The sequence below is a fragment of the Chlamydotis macqueenii genome, chromosome 8 (genome assembly GCF_036417535.1).
Source record: "Chlamydotis macqueenii isolate bChlMac1 chromosome 8, bChlMac1.mat, whole genome shotgun sequence".
Taxonomy (NCBI): domain Eukaryota; kingdom Metazoa; phylum Chordata; class Aves; order Otidiformes; family Otididae; genus Chlamydotis; species Chlamydotis macqueenii.
In genome coordinates this window covers 12,217,485-12,241,263 of record NC_141563.1, presented here as the reverse complement: position 1 = coordinate 12,241,263, position 23,779 = coordinate 12,217,485, and the positions used below count along the sequence as shown (strand labels likewise).

General features: G+C 42.6%; 1 protein-coding gene across 8 annotated transcripts in view; it reads right to left on the bottom strand.

The window, feature by feature from the left end:
* RASAL2 (RAS protein activator like 2) overlaps positions 1-23,779 on the bottom strand; it is a 187,311-nt gene that overhangs the window by 94,560 nt on the left and 68,972 nt on the right. For all 8 annotated transcript variants that reach the window (XM_086754063.1, XM_086754065.1, XM_086754066.1 and 5 more), the window contains exon 2: positions 8,333-8,460. In XM_086754063.1, coding sequence (XP_086610189.1) covers positions 8,333-8,460 — 128 coding nt within the window. The remainder of the gene's footprint in view (positions 1-8,332; positions 8,461-23,779) is intronic.

Sequence of the window (23,779 nt, the reverse complement as noted above, 5' to 3'; positions counted from 1 at the left end):
CAAAAAAAAAGTGGTAAATTGTGCTACCTACCACTACAGCTGCAGGGCATTCAGACAACAGCCAAGAGCTGTAAAAGGGCCGAAGCTATAGTCTCTTCATCCACAGCACCTATGTCTGGAATAACAAATGAGCCTGATGTACTCCTAATCCAACCCCCAAAAACATAGAGAGGGATTTGGAGGATAAGAAAGAGAACCCGACTACTTCATGAATTTATATGGACACCTTTGTCCATCCTGATTTTGTTTACACGATAAGCACAGGTTAATTCAAGTACCAGTTGCTTCACATATAGAAAGGCAGAGAGACAAAAACTTTGGACAGTTATCTGCTCGCCAGAGGTGTAATTCAGATTGCTCTGGCCCACAAAGACATCCCTCCAGCAGGAAGACAATATTGCTTCCAACAGGGGGAAAGCATCCTTCACTGCGCCCTTCTGAAGAACATACACATTGTTCTGAAGAGGTTCAAAAGACAGCAAAGATCCCCCAAACTGCTGAAAGGTTCGTCACCAAAGATAGAAACTGCATGGGAAACACCGGTCTCTGAACCAAGCCAAACAGGCTCTTGGGCCATGGTAAGCACTGTTACCACGGTAGTGACCCAGGCGAGTGGGGTGGGCACCTGGGGCCAGCACTGCCTTACACATTATTTCTGGGCCCCACAGGCCCCAAAGAACTGGCACAGAGCGGGGCCAGAGGTGTGATGTGATGGTTGACTAAAACATCCAGTTAGTGCTTCCATGTCTCAACAAGAGGACACCTCAGTTGGGGAACTGGGAATTCCCTGAGCCCACTGGCTGGTCCAAGTCAATCGTCTGAGGAAGCCATGCCCTGCTTCCTGCTGGCCTGCCTGACAATCGTGGTTATGACCATGGTTTTGCAGGTCTTTACATGCTCAGATATTAAGTTTAGCTCAGTACTAGTGAATTACTGGATTTGCTGCTGTTTTGACCTGGATAATTATGCTACTGAACTACTGCATTTCTTGTTGTAACAACCTGGATAATCACACTCCTGATCTGTATTTGTTACCGCAACGTTATTTAGAGATAAATTGTTTATCCCTAAAGCTGTTGGTCTGGTGCCTGTTACCGTATCTGGAACCTGTAACCCAGTGGCTGCCTTAAGCCCTTACAGTCCACAGCTGGAAGAAACTCCGGGGATGAGGGAAAGATGCAGCATCCAGGGGCTGGAGGCAGGCACAACCCCCTCCAGTGCCCAAAACATCTCAGCACACTTCTGATGAGGACATTGGCTTCAGCAGCACAACTGTGACACACGCAATATGGCAATTTATTTCCTTAGCGCTACGTACAAGACAGCTTACAGCTAGAGAAAGAACCCCTTCTCATATTTCCTGTGCTGCTTATCCTTTCCTATCTTCAATCATCTCTGAAAACTGAGTATTAATAGCAAACAAAAAGATATTATTCATTTGTACTGAAGGTTGTAAAAGATGCACAAGATACTGTATTATTTTAGAAGCAGGCTGCACTACAATGGCTCTCACAAACTAGTTCTGGCATTTCCTGACTTTTAAGCACTTAGCATTCTCTTATGGACATTTTTTTAATGCTATTTATTACTACACTAGTCTATTTGTCTCCTTCAACACTGCTCATTTTTCAAAAGAAGTTTCCCAAACCCCAAGTGGTTATTCTGTTACGGCTACTTTCTTTGCTGGTACATTTTTACAGCAGCTTCTTTGCCCAACGATCTCTGTGCAAGAGCACACCAGAAAGTTAAGCAGAGACTAATTTTGTTAGTTTATGCTAGATTCATTCAGTCAAGATCACATATTAGATTTTCACTTTTCATCTGGAGGCTCCATTTAGACTCTATTCCCTTCTAAACACCCTTCTGCTCCACCACCTCTTCTGCCTCTCCTGATTTCCTTCAGAGCGTTTTGGTGGGATGCTGCAAGCTGTATCTCCAGAAGAGCTACTACCAGTCGTACCACACAGCTGCTTCAGCACACTTTAAAAGCATCGAGCTGCCACCCTGTGACCCTCCTTTCCCAGTGAACCTGTTGCACTTAACTGCTAGCTCTGTACCAATACAGCTCCTGCGGGACAGATTTCTCCACTATTACATTTTTTTTAACAGAAATGAATAGAATCCCTTTTCTCTGAAGTATACCTCTTCAGTATCTGTGTGTGCTTTTGGACACGGGATGATAGAAACATTCTTTTAATCCACTGACACGAAGAAAGAGCACTACTAGCACCCTGATAACAGCGTATATAAGAACAGTGACGATAGCCAAGAGGATGCTATGGATGTACTGAGTCGCTGCCGAGGGTGAGGAAGAGAATGGTGATTGAGGCCACGCTGCCCTTTGTGTCCTTGGGAAAAGCAAACAGGCTGCAGGACACCGGGAGTCAGTGTCAAAAACAAATCTACTTCTGCATACCAGAGATAGGGTTTATCTTCAAAGAGGAACTGAGCCATTAACAGGAAGACTGTCTGAGAGCTCAGGTCCTAATTCTGGATCACTTAGCCTTTTGTACTCAACATTTACCCAGACAAGGAAAACACGGTTAGGCTGCACACTAAAAACGGTTCACTGCTGTAGCTGTGCTCATCTAGAGCAGTACAGTCCCTACTAGCAACCAGCCTGCTTTTGTTAGTGCCTGTATAGTGGCTTGAGAAAAACCTGGTACTGTTTATTTCACGCAATAATTCCATAAACTGTATAAGGAAGAACATTTTAATGCTACATAGCTTGATCTAAACTAGAGAAAATACAAACATCACACAATTTAATGGACAAGACTAAAGTAGCGAAGTGGCTAAAAAAGATCCCCACTTAAGTCTGACTTAAAAGTGCTGTTATTTTCAGTAACACTCCTCCAAAACCATAGTCTCAGTCTATATTGACAAAAAAGAACTAACTACAAGACTGAAGGAACATCATTTATTGCTTAGCATAAGTCCAGCTGTTAAAAATACAGCTTCATGAACACGTGAAATGATCTCGGTCAGCAGCTCTGCATCTCTTGGGGCGGGACAAGTTTTTAAACAGTTATATAAACTACCCTGCGGTAGGTCAAACGATTCACAGAGGGGGTGGCACTGAAACATAAGCAAGTGCACAGCTAAATACCATGTAAACACCAAGCCAGACACCAGCGATCTTCCCGACCCGCCTCCAGCCCTTGCCATTCCAACAAGCAGTTCAGCAAAGGATCGAAGAGCGTCACAAAGTCTTGCAGAGTCAGGACTCTAACGGCAATTTAGGCTTTCAGCTCTTTTTTTTTTTTTTCCATCCAGCTTTGTTACCCTGTTCATTGCCCTGCTGAGACTTCACCAGCCTGGGAACTGTCCGACCCTGAGCTGACGCACTGAAGCTGTTGGATCAGGGCCGGACTCTGAGCAGTGCAAGTCTGGGACAAGAAGGTATGTAGGGACAGTCCAAATGCTGACGATTTTGGCAATCTTGATAATTTTGACTGTAGACTGTGTTTCACTGGTAATTTTAACAATTTAATGAGGACAAGTTCGGAGTTTGGACTCTAAACTCTTTAACAGTATCACAGCTCACCTGCCACTGAATATGTTTTTTAGGTATAAAAAGGTTGTATTTGGGATTTCTAGTAGTTTGATGATTAATGGATTTCAGAAGAAACAGAAATAAGAGCTTACAAGCATTTAATTGCCTCTTAAAGGCGAGCAAAGCTATGCTCTTTCAAAAAAAAAAAGTAGCAGGAAAAAAAGTTTCTTCATTGCAGATAGATTTTTCAAGATTGAAAAGACTGAGTCAAGACAAAAACTTGAGAACTTGCTACCTCTTCTGAACTAATAGTCAGGAAGTCTGGAATCACGTCAACAAAACAGTTAAATAAGTCATTTTAATTTTTAGCTTTCTCGAGAAAGTTAGAAGCTGGCTAAAATTTGACATAAAAAAATCCACTGTTGACAAATGTTGACAAACATTTCTTTGGCCACTTGGAAAATAAATAATTAATTTCACCTAGGAATTGAAGCAAATCTTTTTTTTACAGCTGAGTTCAGCCTTGACAAACTCCTATTTACAGGTAAAACATATTTGCTGTAAGATATCAACATGACAAGTCTTTTGAGAATGGCAGTGGGCATTTCTGAAGACCCTTCCCTGGGGCCCCACGCATCAGTGTCTGCTTTTGCTGTTTTCTTTTGGGATCACCACTGTCACTCCACTCCTGTGTCAGTCACAGGAGATAGAAGACTAGGAAAATCCATCAGAGATGTCCTGCTGCTGGCCTCTGTCACCAGCAGCAATAACCAGTAGATCTTGTCACAGTGAATGTGGATGTTTACTATCCTTTGCCCTTGATTATAAACACCTCTAAATCCAAGAAGAAAGATGAGGGTTTGGGTGCAGGGAGGAAAAAGGAAGAGTTTAACACAGTGAAAAGTGTTCTTCATCTTCATTTCCAACTGAACACAGAATTAAAAGATTCTGCAGGACAGCAGCCAAGCTACAGACAAAAACTAACTAAAAAGCAGCCTGAAGCCAGAGGCAGCCATTTGTCACATTTCTCATGGAAGTGCTGTGCAGTGGATTGATTATCTATCTGATATCACTCTTCATAAACACTAACTCATTCCCTTTCCCTCTTTAAATGGCACTGATTTTGCAGACACTTTTTCTGTGCCCTCACAGCTCCTCCCCTATGGAACAGGTTTCACAAATGATGAAAATATCTACATCCTCCTGACAGTGGGAAACTGCCTTTCTCGTAGGAAAAAAAACAAACAAAAAACCCCCTGGTTTGTAAGTGAATCAATCTAGACCTGTTCTCCTAGTCTTGGAAGATGCTGCTAGATATTACAATACCATGATACACTGCAGTAATTGCACATCTCCTGTCACTCATGAGTCCTTATTTGCTAGGTTGTCTCTCATATCCCTACAGGGATTCATGCTTTCTACTTACTTTTTGGGCATCACTCTCTTCCCTTCATTTATAATCTTCATTCTTCAGTCTCACCTATTTTCATTTTATAGAGTTGACAAGGTGTCAAGTAATTAATATTTTTCTACACTGCACAAGGTGATACCTTCAGACTATTTTTGTCTAAGTAATTACAGATATTTTTGGATCAAGTTGTACCTTGAAATTTCTCCTGATTTCCAAAATACTCTTGTGCTTGCACAGTGCGAAAAATCTCTCTTGCATATACTCGATCCAAACTTCCTTGACAATAAATCTGTACTGGTGGGATGGTATAAGAATAAAAAGATTTTTACTACTTTGTTTATTTCTATACTGTTCCCTCAGTCTTAAAAATCTGTGCAATTCATAATGCTGTATTTTGACAGCATTAACTGAAAAAAAAAAAAAAACAACCAAATTTAGGATTATACCTGAAGCAACCAAGACATTCATTTATTTTTTTTTCATTTTGCATGTGTTTTCCTACTCTTTGGCTTTGACATACATACTTGCACAACGATTCTACAAAGTATTATCAACTTTGAACATTTCTGTTCCCTTTCAATTTCACACAGGCTAAGCTTCTCGGATTTTTATTCCGTGAAGTAACAAAGCAAATGCAAGGAGAATAAAATGAGATGCTTCAGACCGACAGTTTTCAAATTACACCAGCCTTGCGATGATGCAAGTGCTCCCTTTCAGCTGCAAGGGCACTCTGCTGTTAATATCTCTTCCTTCTTCCCCCACACTCACCCCCTTACTGATGGGTATCACTGTGTCCCTCTCATTGTTCCTGAGATCCTCTTCAGCAGCCCAAATGAATTCTGACCTACCCACTCTATCAGCAGTTTCCATGTTCAGAGCAGGAAGCTCTCCATCTTCAGCTTCCTGCTGCCTATCCCACCTCATTTTGGGTTAATGAAAAACCTCCTCCAGCATCACCTTTACAATAATTTTAATCTAAACAGAATCTTCTTTTTTCTTCTTTACGTAACCTCCCTCTTCCTCATTCACCTGGTCTGTTGCTTAGGCTCTCCGTCTCACTCATGGGCCTTTTTCAATTCCCCTCCTACACACGTTTCAATCATTACGCTCTTCCCAAGAGTCTCTTCCCATTGCTGCCTTAGGCCTTTGTTCAGTCTTACTTCTAGACCACACTTCACAGAGCCTCTTTCAATTCTCAATGACTTGCCAAGTAAAATTTAACTGAGTTGCCTCCCCTTCCCTTTCTCATGAAAGCTACAAGGGATACCTCTATTTCAGAAAAATTAGAAGGTGCAAATCCAGAGTATCAGCTCTGTGTGTTTCTCTCTCTTAACTACCAGTTCTACTCCTATATGTTTTGCGTTTCTTTAAGGGCTCACATGTACACTGCTGTGTGTACAGACTCAGAAGTTAGATTAAAACAACCTTTTATTTTCCTACAGGGTACTCAAAACTCTGCAAGGAGCTCCCTTTTTCCTTTCACTTACAGTAATCCCAAATTACTTTAAAATCAGAATGGCAAATCTGACTCCAGCTACCAGCTTCTGAAACCATCGCATGTGGAGTCACACCTGCACCAAAGGGATGTCTGCTTGGCCCATCTGCATGCAGCATTTCCCAAACCAAGTTCCTGCGATCGGGCAGGCTGCCTCCTTTGCAAGCACACTGCAAAGATTAAGTCTACTGCTCAATTTTTTGGTGTAACTGCTGCACTTAAAACTCAGGCTCTGTATAGCCTCATGCTGAATTTCTCCAGCTTCTGACAAAAAACCAGTGTATTTAAACAATGACTTAACACACAAGAGATACATCAGACTTCCCATATTTACTCCTCAGGATCTAAGCAAATCTTACTCCCAGCAAAATGCTTTTAACTGTATGCAGTAGGAGAAATTAAGAGCCCATAAGTACATGATTACCACGTTCAGGTAATTATTTGTGATATGAGCCAGTGTTGCTTTCAATTACGTTTCTTTAATGAGATACACCCTTTTATCCCAGCTGTGCTGGTACAGCACAGCTTTTAGAATAAAACTCTCAGATGTCCTTAAGTTTCTTCAGTATATATGTTAATTCCTTAGGTGACAGTCCTGTCAGACTAGAAAAAGAATTACACAGTAAACAAACATCATGATATGGGCCTTCCATCTTCTCTGCGTTTGATCACCTCTCCTACACACTAGCATTACTGTTGTTCCCTTCTAATAACTCAAGTCCTTCTCAAAAATCATTTCCTCCTACTCTCCCTATGCAAGGAAATACTTCAGCCCTTGTAAATAAACCTGATCATAGCTGAAGATGAATAGTATTTAGTGTTACATCAGAAACAAGTCTTATACTCTTAGCTTTTCTACAGCCATACACAGAAGCTTCAAAAGAAGCAACTAAAAACCAAAAATTCAGGTCATCTCCAAATGTAGTAAACCATGGTATTAGACTCAAATTCATGGGAATTTATATGTAACAAAATCTGTTTCAGTAATCTGAAAACATTCTATTTTACAGCTCCTCCTGAAATATTTATTTTTAAACAGGATAAACCTACAGTAGAACAATTAAACAAACAAACAAACCCAGGAGCATTAGCAAATGCTTCTAAAGCTCATGTATTCATGACAGCCTGTGGACATGAACTATCACAAGAAAAAAAGATATCATGGCATAGTCTAGGAGAAGAGACTTATCGGCGTTTGTTTGTTCAGTGCTCAAATCAACTAAAACATGCCTGTTCTTTAACCGTGCTGACAGTGCCTTCGTGGCTAGGCACAATGCCAAGTACTACATGCTACATACACGCACCACATACAGAGTAATTTTATAACTAAAGCAAACACGGTTGCAATAGCTTTGAGTATCCATGCCAAGGGGCACCCAATCTTCCTTGCTGCAATTAACAGGAGAGAGGGCAAACCTTTGCCTCAATCAATTTACCTTGTGACTGCGGCAAGGATGACTGTACAGTGTGAAGACTGCACACCCCTTCTCTGTCCAGCACTCCAGTACAGACACAAATAAATCCCTTTTCCCCTACCTTTACTGCACTCTTCCCTACCTTTATGTCTACACTGACGTGAGGAGGTAGGTTTACACAGCTGTGGTGGCCTTAACTACCGTTAAAAGCAGCAATAACATCGGAAGATGTAATTGCAGACTTAAAGACAGGCTATAAAACTTCAGCAGGGAATTCTGGATGCACACAGTTTGCTGTCCCCTCTTCCAGGCAATCTGCATCCGGGCCAGCTGGATTATAACCGTGTGCACCATGCCATCCATACGCAGAATATGTTAGCTCCCGTTTTCCCCCCTTTCACACATTTCACTAAGCTCATAAACAAAATAAAGGGGAGATGAAAAAAGGTGCCTTCCTGTTTTACCAATAAAGGTCAAAAGGTAAATCCTGAGTGGTCAACGTGAGCATCTCTCACCTCTTTCTCCCTGTTGAGCAGCACCAGCTGGCTGTCCGTCAGGATGCAGTATTTCCTCTCCCATGTCGTCGTTTCGGTGTAGGGGGACTGGCCGCAGGACAGTCTGTGTGTAGGTGGTCCTTTCACATCTACAAACAGAAAACCATGACACCAGAATCATTAGCGTGTCTCATTAACCACCTTCTTTGCTTTTGTGGTTCTGCAGCTAGATGCGAACCGAAACTGCAATCTGTACTTAGCAGTACCTGTTTCAGCAGACTGAAAGACAAGATGCTAATCCCGGGAGGCACCCATGTGGAACACTACTCAAGGCACACTACGAATACTTATTTATCTACAGCGTGACTTACAAAAATGACAATACTCAAGATGAATATAAATGTCTTTCTCAAAGACTCAAATATAATCAAAACAAAAGACCAAGAGCTCTCATGCAAACTTCACCTTCCCTGCTCTCCCTTCTCAAAAATGTGGTTAGATGGGTACGGCCCTGAATATACCCTGAATCCCAATAAACTAAATTATTTGAGACTAAGGGTGGAGAGACATAGGAAGGAAGATGTGGATCAAGAAGGCAGGCTTGAAGAATGGAGGGAAAAATTCAAAAGGATGGGCATTTAATTGAGAAGGGCTTACTGGCTTCTTTTGGTAGGGAAGCTATTTGATTAAACTGTGACAGATAGGAGTCTTCCAGCAGTTTCATTTAGCCACAGCCACTATAGTGACAAAAAATCAACAAAAAAAAAAAAAACAAACCAAAAAAAAACAACCAACCAACCGGAAAAAACCCAAAACCCAAACTAAAACAAAATCCAGCTTGTTTTGCTCCCCATGCTGATCATCTATTTTAAAATTAATTTCCCTTAAGTCTCTCAGGCTTGAGGTAGGTATCACATTGTACCTCTCACTACGAAGAAGTTTTCTCCAAGACTGGGAAAGGCAAGTACATGAACGAGTGCAGTAGACAGGCAGATTTCACTGCCAAGCAGGCAAGCTCAAAAGCAGAGCAAGCTACAGAGCAGCAAGGCATGCTGTCAGGGCTACGAGAAGACCGGGTGCAAAGAAGGTGGCAGTAGGAATTCAAGTGTGCAGTCAACTTATTAAAATATCTTTATAGGAGACAAAAATTCTATATGAATAAGATAAAAAAGGAGGTATGCAACAGAGCCATGGGTAGCACCATTTATACAAACTCAGAAAACAGTTTCAAGTCATCTCTTTCTAAAGTTTTGCGATTAAGTTCTGGTTGCTTTGTAACATTAAGTTTTGGTTCTACCTTGCACTCTAGTTTTATATATTTACACCTGCATTGATCTAAAAATCAGCCATTCTCAATGTATATGCTGTGGATTCCTGAAGTCCCTAAACTACCTCTAAGAGGACTACAACAGACGCTGCAAAATCAGGATGTTGTCTGGAAGTTGCTGCACGGGAGCCCAGGACCTCCTTCAACAACTATTTTAGGAGCCCATTAGGCAAAAAGAGTGTTCAAAACCCAAGTGTTTTGTAATGTTAGCTTCCTTTTAGCACACATGCTAATCCATAGCTTACACAGAGCGAAGCAGATGCTTCTTGTAGCTTCTACCCAGCTTCCCCACTAGAGGCCAGCGAATCCTCAAACACCCGGCACCTTCCCAACCGCAAGGAAGAGCGCAAGTCGAAACGCAAGCACTCAACGTCGAATATTGAACCCCTCCAACAGATTTCACTCCTTGTAGACCTCGTGTATGCCAAATCCCACCTAAGGATCAAAAAAAGCTCTAACATCTTCATGCTCTTTTCCTGCACATAATAGCAACTTTGTCGCCACATTGAAAAGAACGTGTCAACTTCTAAAGCTGGAGAATTAACTTGAAAATAGGCTTTCAGTACCTAGTTCAACCTCATGTTGCAGTAGGATTTTTGTGATCATTCAGAAGAATGCTTGAAACACAGAAACTGACAAAGAAAACGAAGAGGACTGCATGGCTCTGAATAATCATGAAATGCACCTTTGCTCCCTTAATTTCAGATGAGATAATTCAGGAAAGAAGCTGAGATTCAGAATCAGGCTCCACACTGTTACCTCTCCTAACAAAGCTTGGTTTCCGATAGTGACAAGCAATGTTGTGTACCTCAAAATTGCCCAAAATTCTACTTAGGCTTAAGCATAATTAAGGGAAACCACCACAATCTCTATGAAGCAGAAGTGTATTTGTGCAGACTCCTGGAGCACAACAGACTCTCACAAGTTACTTATTTGTCCATCTTACAGATATTAACCCTCCAAGTAGATTTTTGACACAACTTCAACTTACATTTATCATGGTGTCTAACAAAAAACCTAACCAGATGCAAAATAAAACCACTGTTGCTCCTGCTTCGAGCTCGGTTTCCCAAACAGCAGCACATGAACTCTGCCCACACCCAAGCAAGACAAACCTATGAGCAACAGGCTGACAGAGGGAAGATGAGCAAGAAGGATGAAGCCACCGGCTTCTCACATGAGTACGCAACATAAATGTGAAGACCAGAGCTCTAGGGATCTCATCTCTTGGGTAACGAAAGCACATGATTAATTACCGAGGGGAAAAAAAGATGAAAGCATGTCCTGTCCTGCTCACGTGGGTGGGCTGGCAGCAAGAGAGTGCCTCCAGCTGCTACGCTGAGTGATAACCAAGTAAACTATGTTTTGAAGTGCCAGTAGACTTCCCCATGGCAAAGGAAAACCCTTCTGGACTATGAGCCCCTACGCCGCATCTACAGTCACGACTTGCCCAGCCCAAAAAGACTTTCGCATTATAATTTCTACTAAGTATGGGCCTTGGCAGGAGACCATCCAACTGATCTATGGGCTGCACAAAGAAATTCAAGAACAGAACGACTTCTTCTACTGCAATAACAACTCTGGGACTTAACTGAGTCATCAGGCGCTGCAGGCCAGCCACGGCCCTGCTGCCAAGAGAGTTGGCTACATCAGAACGGCTTTCCACAGGCTGCTGGCAGAGTAATGTGCCATCTTGGTGTCTGGAGCTGTCAATCACCACTAGAGAACACCACAGCATTAATATTTTGTGTTTGTACTGGTATCCTTTTGAACACATGTCAGTACACAGCCCCACCATCCCTGCAGGCTGACCAAGCGCTCTCTTCACAAAGAAGAGCAGTTGCGAGCTGGTGTTCTGATGATTCAGATCCCGTAACATCACTTCTCTCCCCGAGGCTGATGGTGCAAGCCCATCTCGCCAACTAGACGGACGCTGAATACACAATACAAGAAAACTCGCTGCAACAAAAACTGCAGTGTAGCTTGGGTGCATTTGTCCCATCTATTTAAATTATTTCTCAGCTAGCACTCTTGCGTGGTTGACCTCTTCGGAGCCTCTCACAACAGCTGTAACTTCAAAATTTCGTCTGAAATTTGTTACCAGTTTAGACTGAAGACTCTTTGGGACTTTACACAATATCACATATACACTCAGTCGGTTCACAAACCCTGTTCTGCTTTCCAGTACTCTTCATCTTCAGTTTTCATTTTACATTCTTGGCTGAAACTTTCCACATGAATGTAATAAAACCCACCAACCTCTTCCACTAATGCCCCATAAAGTTAATTTACCACCACTGTTTGAATCGCTGTGGAAGTGAATGGCAGAAAGTCCATGTGTAACCAGGACCACTTACACTTTTGGGAAAGACCAGAAATCAGGGCTATCCTTCCTCACTTTGGGGCTACTATCTACCAGGTCATACAGGAGGGCTCGTGCTCTGGAGGGTAACTCGCTGATGGATGCAATTTTGGACAGCAGTTAGAGCAGAGAGCAGGGAGGTGCACCTGAAAGCTTTGATTCTGCAGATGTTACGTGTGGGATGGGCTCATGCAGTCACACACCTCAATATGCAAGTACTGGTGACAGAAGATTTCTTTCTCTGGTCTGATGCAATTCTTTCCATTCTGCATCATTACAATGAGGCATTCAAGCAAGCAGATCAGTTAGTCTACACACAGGATTAAAGGTCGTGCCTTATGTGCCTTCAAATGCTAATATCAGTTAAGTAACAGCTTGGACAAAACCCCCTTCTCGTACAACCTCCCCTGCTGAAACCAGAAGAGTATCGCTGCCCGCCTGCCATATCCGACACAGCTGAAGGCTGGAAACTGGGTTGTTTTTCCTCAGGGCTCTGAAATGCCATTAGGCATGTTATAAATATCCACAAAGCTCCCTTTCTCTCAGCCAAATAACAGCTTGTACCTTATTATTCTTTAACTACAGAGTTTATTTTTTTTTTTAAAAGAGGGGGAAAAAAATGAAACAGTTATACCATAACCACATTACAATAAAAAAAATGTTGACTGGTGCAGGGTGAGGGAACAAGGAAAGAAGCAGCCAGTGCCAAGGTGATTTCCACAGAAAGGGTAAGACATATGAAAACTCACGGCAGTTTTGTGGTATTTAGGGAGTAGTACTAGTGCTATCAGATGGGAACATTTCTGAATCTTCCATTGCAAGTATGCAACAATTCTTTTTTTAAAAAAATTTCCAAATGCATTTGCAAGTGGAGAATACTTTCTGAAAAGCAGGCAATGGGCAGAATTAGAAAATTATTTTCAAGAGATGACAAGCGCTTCAATGCCATTTAGTCCCCAACAGCTCTTCCACAAACAGAAGGAGGACATCTCCTCTCCTTTTCTGAACTAGCCCATGAGGACATGGACCAGTTGGAGAAGGTCCAGAGGAGGGCCATAAAGATGTTAAAAGGGCTGGAGCACCTCTCTTATGAGGACAGGCTGAGAGAGTTGGGGCTGTTCAGCCTGGAGAAGAGGAGGCTCCGGGGAGACCTGATAGCGGTCTTCCAGTACCTCAAGGGGGCCTACAAGAAAGATGGGGAAAGACTGTTCAGTAGGGCCTGTTGCAACAGGACGAGGGGTAATGGTTTTAAAATAGAGGGGGGTAGATTTAGATTGGAAATTAGGAAAAAAATTTTTACGATGCGAGTTATAGAACACTGGAACAGGTTGCCCAGAAAGGTGGTGGAGGCCCCATCCCTGGAAACGTTCAAGGCCAGGCTGGATGAGGCTCTGAGCAACCTGATCTGGTTGGAGATGTCCCTGCTCCTTGCAGGGGGGTTGGACTAGATGACCTTTGAAGGTCCCTTCCAACCCTAATCATTCTATGATTTTATGAAAAGTACAGAATTAGCAGAAACCAGGCCAACAAAACTACATTAAAGGTAAATCCATGTCTTCAGTTTCTTTGCCAAAAAGCACTCTCTACCTACCATCAATAAAAACACAAAATTAAACCTCCATCTCAGTGATGACAAGAACACCCCTGGCATGCGTCAAAGCTCCTTTTTTGAAACACACTCCTCCTATGGTGAAATCAAGGGCCTACTGAAGTACCTGCCAAATTTTCGTTGACTTTATTAGGGTCCGTATTCTGTTCCTACCATTTCCAATAAGGAGCTGCCAAGCAGCTGAGTAACTAATGTAGTGGCCAAGTTTGTATGCAGGGAGGAACTTTTTTTCCCCTTCAGAGAGATTAGTAGGAGCCCTAACACTTTTTGACAACAGGTCTACTTGCCCAATATCAATGTTTTCATGTTGTTTTACGTACTTACCATAGAGACAGGAGTCAGAGAACTTTAGGTAAGCCCTGTCGTCTGAGAGCTTGTCAGTACCCCAACCTACCCAGCTGTGCACAAGCATAAAGTTCAGTTTGAATCATCATCAGTTTGAACCTTTATCAGGCAGTTGAATAGAAGCTGAAACAATCACTATTGACGTGAAGGTTCAAAGAAAATAGCAATTAGAAGTCCTTCACTAAACTTCTGCCGTCTCTAAAAGCTGATGAAGAGCATGATTTAAGGTAAATATACGGCAGAACAGAAATGCACTGTATCTCAACACCTTTCATTCCCTTAAACCTGCATCTTGTAATAAGGCAGGATTTCCGCAAAAGAAGTCACTAATGCAAGTGAAAATAAACAGCAACAGCAGAGCTACGCGACATACAGCTGTGTGTCTATACACAACTATTTCAGACAGCTGCGCGACGCTCGGATGAAGATCTGCAGGATCTGGATTTAAAACAGAAGAGAGCTCAAGCACTGCCGCCTCGAGAGCAGGCACAGGCATCAGAGCAACTCCGGCTCAGCTGGAAGAGGGACAATCTCCCAACATTTACACAGAGCAGATGACGACAGAGGTCAGTTACTGAGGGTCTGGTAGGAAAAGCAAAATCAAGACAACTTCCACTTGCTCTCATGCTGATACAGCTTTTGTTTACATTTCTTACTTCTCAAACCAACTCTCAGCCGTACGCGATGGTTTCTGATCCAAGCGGTACTGCAGAAAGGCACTATCAGAAAGAATTGTTTAAAGAGAACCTATCATGATGCACAAATTCACTTGGGAGAAGGAGGGGACACTCATCGTCCAAATTGGTACAGATAACCACCACAATGTCCCAACACAGAATACACAACGCTCATGACTAGTCGTATAATACAGTAAGGAAAATTCAATACCTATGTGTGGTAACTCGGAGACTCACATGCTACAGAGAAAACACGACGCTCTTAGGGTTGATTCATTCTCTGAATCACAACACACTTAAGAGATGTGGCCAGTACACATTACAAAAATAAACCATCAATCCTGCCATTTTATTTCAAATCACAACATGGGCAATGATTGTAGGTTTTCTAGGAACTGTGAGATACAGCACTGCTCCCTCGCCCTCCTACATCACTCTGTGCCGTGGCTCCATTTCCGTCAAGAGGCACCTACATTTTCGTGGTCAGCAACAGATCCATCTGGTGAATACGTGTTATTTAAAGCTGTAGAAAGCACGAGGAGATCCTTTGGGATGAGAGGCACGCTATTTATGTAGGATGTTATTACAGAGGTAAGTATCTAGCGTGAATTCTTTCTGTTATATTTAATAGCTACACTCAACAAGCTTAATTACACATGCAACGACTAGCCCTCAATCCAGCCGAATCCAGTTGCTCTCCTCGGGCAGCTGCATGCAGTGATAACCAAACTCTTGTATGGAAACCTAATATCGTGGGTAGGAGGTAAAGAAAGCTTAGTCAAACCATCAGATAGCAGTGATCAAAAAGGCTCTAACACCAGCTGTTTACAGCCAAAATGCTACCTGGAAAATCCATTCTGCACAGAATAAAGCCATAAAAGGTTTAAGTAGGTGAAAATGATATTTTAGAAGCTGGCAGAAGCCATGACCAGTGCCATGATTTTCTCAGATTCCAACGCATTTGGCACTGCAACACAAATTCTTCACAAGATCTTTAATTTTTCTAGTATAGGCCAATCTTGCCAATCTAACATATTAACTTTCCACTACTCTTTTATTGAGTGGCAGTGATCAGGAACAGTCTAAAAACTGGTTTTCCATTATCCCAGTGGAGAATCTCCTAAGTCACAGACAGATTCACTTTAAAATTGTTTAGTCAGGTGCAGTTTTCACACCCCATACCCTCACAGAAATATCACCGTGGCAATTTTTACCCCTTATTGTGTATGTTTCCATTTCCCTACCATCAGTATGCCAACTCTGGGTGAAGGAATCTCTTAAGATTTAGAGAAAAGTCTGAAGGTATCTGCTGCCCACTGCTTATGGATAAGGTTTTGAGGCTTTTTCCCTCCTCTGAACAAGGACTGTGCATGTCTCCTGCAAACAGGTAAGGGCACACCTTTCATCCACCAGTTGCTGGAAAGCTTTGACGAGATCTGTGATAGACAGGGTGGGAGAAGAGTCACCTTTCTGCTCCGAATTTCTCACATGCAGCAGTCTCGCCTCAAAGCAGAGAAAGCAACACTGACCTTTAACGTTGGAAAAGTGGGCATCAAGGTTTTGTCCACGAGGTCTGAGCTACCAGCCAGATTCTTAAATTTCATAGAGATTTTCTGCATTAAAAAAAAAATGTAAGGAGTAATTTTTATGTGGGAAGGGCTAAGCCATCAGATGACTGAACACCTAACAGCCAGCCACGGGCTATCTCCTTCGCAACCAGCGGCAGACAAAATACAGAACGCTGTTCATTCCTGTTCATGCAGCCACAAACCTGGCATCTCCCAGGAGGATGAGCTCTTGCCGCCTCTCCTCTCCGCTGCTGACATCATTCCCACCCCTTCATTCCTTCCCTAGGAAAGATTTGACTTGTTTGTACAAGAGCCGGCCAGCAGCGAGCGAGGTGCAGCAGGCTCGCTCCCCCAGCTGAGCTCCGTCGCCTCTGCCAATTTAACTTGGTCCCGAGTCAGTACATCTGCCCTGGACTCGCAACGTCGCCACTTTGCCTATCAAAAGCTCCGCAGTTTTCACACCAAGGCTGAGACTACAGTGGGATCAGCCAAGACTTCCCCTCTCATTTCCCTTTAACGCATGCGATTCAAAAACCAAACCTTTCACAAGACCTGTGCTAACACATTTATCACCCTTCGCCCCCAATATTTACTAAAAGGGCTCAGTGTTCCCCTGAACACAAGCGCTCTGCGGAAGCTCGAGAGCACAAATTCAGTTAGGCCACAACCATGCGAGCAGTTTCACTGAGATTTTCTTTTCAAAAGGGAGAACCATGGAGTCATTCCAAAAAAGAAACCACAAGTCTTAAAATCTTACGAGTAGTTTAGCGAGCAGATGCTGAGTGTGCCAACAGTCTCGAGCTTTTTTGCAAAGTCCTAAAAAATGAGAGCTAAGGAGCTAGCAGCAGAAGCAAAAATTAAGGATAAAGCTAAAACTGTCCTGGCAGGGTAATTCTGATTAGAAAGCAGAAAGTTGCAGCAGCTCGCTGTCACCATGCAACTTCTTTGAGCAAAAGGTGTGGGGGCTCTTAATAGCAGTTTAAAGCTGCCAATTAGTTTGAACACTGCTGAGCTCCTCTAAGCTTCTTACGTGCCACATAGCCAATTGCTAAACTTACAAAGGGTAATTGATCCCCGCTTCCCTCTGCTGCGCCTCTCTCCCTGTCTCTGTTCTCATGGTCTGCACCCAGCCAGGTTTGTGACAGACAGCGTGAAAGATATGTCTATCAGGAGAAATCAGCACCTTCTGGAATGGATGAGTGCCAGCAACCTCAAACCATGCAATCATCTGTGCACCCCGTAGCTCAACAAGTGGAACCAGAAAACATAACCCCATCAAGGTGGGGAACTTGCAAAACACGCAGGTGCGCTTCATGCTCGGCCCAGCCTCCCGTGCGTGCCTGCAAACAAGCAGCTCATTGTGCAGCCTTGTAAATCTCATGACATCACCGCAACAGAAGCTGCTATCTGTGTAAAAACCAATTTGGTTCCCAGGATACCTAGGATTTCAAACAGCCTGCAGTTGCTCAAAGCCATCACTGTGACCCTTCCTACCATACTAAGCGGGTTTTCCTTCCTTCTTATGCAGTTCTCGTTCCCTGCCCAGGACCACTCATCTTTGCTCCTGAATATTAAGTACATTTTTCTCTCACAGTTGAATTCCCACTTGGCCGCTTTGGAATCTCAAAACAGAAAAGGTTATTACAAACCTGTAGAGAGGATTATAAAAGATTACATACCCCTATTACATCGCTGTCAAGTTCTGAGAAGATTCTCAAGTGACGCTTCTCCCCAAAGCAAGGAGAGACTTTCATGAGAGGTTTAGGAAGTGGAAAATGGAGAATAGCAGAAAAGTTAGTTATCTGTGGGAGAAAAAAATCCTCAGTTTTTCCTCTTGATTTATGCACAGTCCTTTTCTTACCCAGGTCCATACCCTTCCCCCTGTTCTTCTCTCTGTAATACCTGCTCTCACCAAGACCTAATCTCCATCGTACAGCCTCTTCAGCAGCAAACATCCAGGCTGAGCTGTTCCCTCTTAATTCTTTATTCTTTGCAGCAGTGCAGGAAGACGACTAGAAGAAAAGCATCCTGAACTTAAAAAGGACCTTGGCCCAGGGCAGCTGTGGAAAAAAAAAAACCAACCAACCAAAACAAAAAAAATTCCCTCAAAAACAACCAACAATTTAAAAGCAAACTCTGCTCAGTTCCTGAACATTTTTTTGGGTGCACAAAAATGCACCAGTGTTCTTGCGGTGAAAACTAAACATAGGTGTACCGCAAGCAGTGCACGGATCTTGGCAAAAGCACCATTACCAAAGGTTCACCAACAGCTTTACCCCCTACACTTGCCAACGAGACATCAACCAGCAACACTCATCTGTCACAGACTGGTTTCAAGAGAGCCACCTTCTGCCAGGGACGTATAGGAAGAGCAACGGTGGAGAAACACTTCCGTGGAACCAAGAATCAGCCACAGGGATTGACAAGGTGATGAGACAGTGACCACAGGAAGTTCAAGCAGAACAACTGAAAAACAAACACGGCATCTTTTGGGCTTTCACGTGCAGTTTGAATTACGGCATGCAGGCTGTTTCTTTTAGAAGCTCTCATATTTGGCTTTCCTTCAAGAAAACTGATATGTTCACTCTCACTGATCTGAACAGCCTCAGCCCATAAACATAATTTCTCAGAGCAATGGCAGGATTGCTGAATTTTTCTCCCCTTAAACCAACCTCTTCAGAAACACAGCCTCTGTGGTTTCAAAAAACAACCCTCCTCCTGTGTGTTGCTTTTCATAGTGAGAGAGAAAAAGAAAGCAAAAATAAAGAATTAAAGAAACAATAATAATTTAAAAAAAAAAAATCACAAAGGTCTCGGTGTCGTGCTCTCCTATTGCTCTCCCATACCAAGGAGTTTTAAATGCTCAGTTACCATGCCATCAATGCACAGCCTGTTGCTGCCACACTTTTAGCTATTTTCAACCTGAACATTTCTTGAAGCCTGACTATACCCAAGTGATTAGGGGTTTCTTTTTTTTTTTTTTTTCCCCTCAACAGACTTTTGGGAAAAGAGAATATAGGAGTTCTGATCATGGCTGACATCTCAGACAGATGGATTTATTTCCCTTGTTGAAGGGAGAGTTCACAGGACACTAAAATCTACTACACCGACGTGCATTTTTTTGCATATTATCCAGATCATTCAGGCATACAGGCTAAACTTAGCTTTCTTATTTTAATCACTTAAAACAAATGACTTAGCAAGGGACCACCTCAAGGGATTCAAATATAATGTAAAAGAAGCCCTCCAGTACTCCCCATGCTATTTAAAAAGACCCACTCGTCTCCTTCCGGCATCTTCAAAATGTTTTCAGACGAACCTGGAACCAGCTATTACACACCATTTCGTTTATTTGACCTACTTAAAAACAAAACCCCATACAAAAGCACCACAATGCTCCCCACTGCAGTTTTCTCCCTAACATCTGAAAAGTCTTCGTGCATTTCAGTGATGCAAATATACAAACGACTGGACTTTTAAAATCCTTTAAAGACTGCTCAGAGACAAAACTTTAGAGGAAGGAGACTGGGTCTTACATAAATGCAATGGGGATTCTGAGCCATATTTAGATTTATGCAAAGGGATGTCTTATTGCAAGTAATCTGAATCCCACATTTAATCCAGTGCAGTGAGCTAATGACCTGTAATTCCTCTCTTATCAGCTCTCCCCTTTAACCTTTACTTAAAGGTTATACGAGGTTAGTTGGCCTTTGTCATTTAACCCAGCTATTGTACCTGGTTTTAGGGAGCGAAAGCTGGCTTCGGGAGAAGAATCCACTCCACTTTGGTTAAGCATAAGGAGGTCACCACCAATTTGGTCAAAGCAGGACACTGAACTGCTGGCTCAGGAGCCTCCTGACTCAGAGCGCGTTGGTCTCCTTATTGCTACACGACCTGAATGTTTGCAAATCAAAACTCAGTTCTGTCCTGAAATTTCAGACTACGGCGAGCGATTTCTTTCTTCTTGCCTACTCTGTACAATGTTAAAGGAAAATAACTGTGCAAGAAAGAGGCAACATGGGAAGAAATAACAGTGCCAGGGCAGAGAAATTGCAAGTGTGGAGCTAACGCTGTGTGCAGGGAAATTCATTCTTGCAGGCCGGCTCGGTTTGGACATCTTAGCCACGCCGAGATCAAGGCTCCCGAGATACCACCAAAACAGGCAGAGTAGGTTTACTACGCTTTTGGCAAACCCAAATAAGCATGATTAATGTATCCTTTGATGATGGGCTAGCTAATTAAAAGGATCTGTAGCTGGGGTGCAGTATTTCAAGTATTCTTCCACTGGGTTTTCCCTCTACTCAGTACATTTCCTTCTCTCTCCAGTAGGCTAGGCTGTGAAGAATAAAGGCAACCCCATATCCTCACCCCAAACACCCTCCACTCCAGAGCCCACGCATACTTAGTTCTTCCTCCTTACCCCTCTTACACTCCTCAAAATCTGCAAAATTAAGTCTGTGAGGACCAAACCTTTCGCTATTCACTATATTGCTTTTTGTCTGATTTATCTGATGCTCAGTGGTAAGGCCACAAATCCCCCGAGCGCAAACACGCACTTGTTCCCAAACGTTTTCCCTGCCGTATGTTTTGCAGACTGACATCATGAAGCCCCCTCAGCGAATCCAAACCCGCTTCTATCAGAAGAGTAAAGCCACAGGTGCCGATCTCCAAAATCCTAGAAAGAGAACGAATGAACCCAATAAGGATAAGCAACCAGTGGAGAGAAAATGTCTTTCCTACAGCAATGCTGAACAGAAATTTATAGGTCACAACCTCGCAGAAACCAGCCTGATAACATCTAATTAGCAGTCCCGCTGCGCAACTGCATTTTGTAACAGTAAACCCAACCAGACTGGGAGGAAACGGAGAGGGGAATCTTTACATAAAGATAGTAATTTTAATCCAGTTTTCTGGGGTTGCTCCCCAGTAGGAATAATCAACCCACAAAAGTGATTTTGTGAGTTATTACTGAAATTTATTTCACTCCTATTGGAAAGCAGTTTACAAAGGCAATACAGATTTTTGTTAATTAATTTATTTTTAAATCAAAACACTAAGAATTCTGTTTGCTGCCAGAAGATGGGTGGAGAAGGTAAGGAAAGTTCACGCACCCAAGAGACTATTAACTAGAACCAACTTGGACAATACATTTGAGAAGCATTTCCTTCCAGCTACTGTAGATAGCTGTCCTTAACATGCCTTTACTAAAGCAGCCAATTTTCCACCACCGAGTACAATGAGATTTCAAAACACACATGAAATCAGAGTATAAACAGACACAAACATCCACTTAGTGACATAACAAAAGCAAATAAGGGGCAAAAAACTTCAGCTTCTCCATTTTCTGCCCATTATAAAATACCTCGGCATTTTAAACATTCTCTGCTCCACGTCCTCCCCCCCCCCCTTTTTTTTTTTACATGACAATATTATCACAAAATATCCTGCTTAGCTGTCTTTGCAATGGTGTTCTTGAACAAAAAATATGTCTGGGGGTTGAGGGATAAACTCCACCCAATATTCTTGCACAGGGAACCGCGTTTCAGATCAAACAAGCAGGAGCCAGCAAAGCGTGAATGGGGCTGCGGCAGCAGAGCGGCAGGAGGGAGCCGTGAATCCGGCAGACATTGTCCACACTAGCAGTACAAAGCAAAAACATCGAAAATATGTATGAAAATCTTGTCACAGACAGCAGAAATGACAAACAGATGAGAGGTAGCACCCAAGAGTGTAAGATGAAGGTACAACTCCCTTTTTCCCCAGACTTTTAGTTTGTTACAGACAGACGGTGCTGCTTCCACATCGTTAGAGCTGGGTGGTATCCTACCCCCCAACCCCTAATGGATGACAAACTTATTTCTGTAAGTCTCTGGCAATAAAAACCATGCATGGCATCTTGTTCATTTCCTCCTTACTACTTAGTTTGCCAAAAATTTTAAGCTCTGCTTTCCTTGCCACATCTACAGACCAGCACTATTTGTTCTGCCTTCAGTGACTAATGATGATCAGGCAGATCCCTCGTCTTTGTAAAAGCCTCTTTCAACAACAGTACAAGAACTGAAAAAGATATCTTGGTACCCGAGACCAGCTTTGCCAGCCCTGAAGCAGACATGATGATGAAATGAAGAAAAAAAAAAAAACAAAAAAAAAAACCCTGAACTTTTTTTTCTTTCCCCAACTCCCATGTGATTAAAATCCATTAAAACACAAACAGGCTTGAATTTTATTTTATCCATCAGTAACCACATTTCACTGTCCTTGGGCTATGACTGTCTCTCTGTGAATTCTCTGCACAGAAGAGGAGTCAAGCTCTAGGTTTAGGAGCAATCAATCTAGTAAACCTTGCTAAATATGTATGTGCATATATATTTTATAATGATTTCCATTTTCACATTGATTTACATTGATCATTGAAAAGGACATTCCGTTTCACATTTGCTCATCTTTGAATAAACAAAGCGCAGGCTGTTGGGTATCCAAAGACAAATGAGACATTACAGATGTAGACAAAAATCTATCATCACTCTGAAAGCATTTCTCTTTGTAACTATATAGCCATGCATAAGTTATCCAGAACAGAGGTTGCTCTATGTGTTTTCAGTTCAGCCTGGGCCTGTTAGGGGCAGGGAGAGAGTCTGATGAGGCTTTTTTCACACCCACATATTCAATGATTCAGAAATATATGATGATTCAGAAACATTTCTTCCTCTTGCATTCTATAGTTTCCATTTATCAGGACAGGTCTCCTTAGCTTCATACGTCTAAGTTCATATATAGCACGCGTACCTGGGGTTTCGCCGTTAAAATAAACGCATCTACATCCATCTGAACACGCAATTCCCCACCAAGCACAACCGTGTAAGTCAAATACAGTCAGTGCACCAGCTGGGGTCGTACTGCGCAGGACTATTTCTTTCTCATCTGCAGACTTTGTCACCTTTTGCCTCAGCAGAAAAAAAAAAACAAACCCTGTTTCAGGGACATACAAGTCTGGAGTTAGAAATTACAGTTTCCACAGTAACAGCAGGAAGGTGTCAGAAGTCTGGGCACACACACTGCACAGCGCAGCTAGGCTGCTGTAGAGCTACCATCCACCAAACTCAAGATGTTACATATGCACACAATCCATTGTTTTAGTTGCTGCGTAAACACAAACTTCTCAATTATACATTTGGGCCATGCATGTCTTTTGTTAAAGTAACTCAAAACTCCTGCTCTACAAGTATAATTCCCCTCAGGCAAACCAAATAGCATTTTTCAATTATATTATTTAAGGCCCTTCACTTCTATTTATAAACATGTAGCATTCAGAGAAAGCTCAGAAGAAACTCCACGGTGAAGAAAGAAAAATGTATTTCCTGGAAAGAAGTTTTCCCCTTTTGCAGCTATTAGAGTATATCTAAGCAGGAGCTAACGACCTGTCATTATAACGAGCTCCTCAGGCAGGTTTTGTGGCAACCTGCATTGAGCTCCCTGCTGCTGCGGATAAGCCAGCTAAAAATCACCTTGTTAGCACAGCTAAAATAGTGACTGCAGCTGTCAGGTACCTGTTCTTACGAGGAGGAAAAATGTGATCAGCA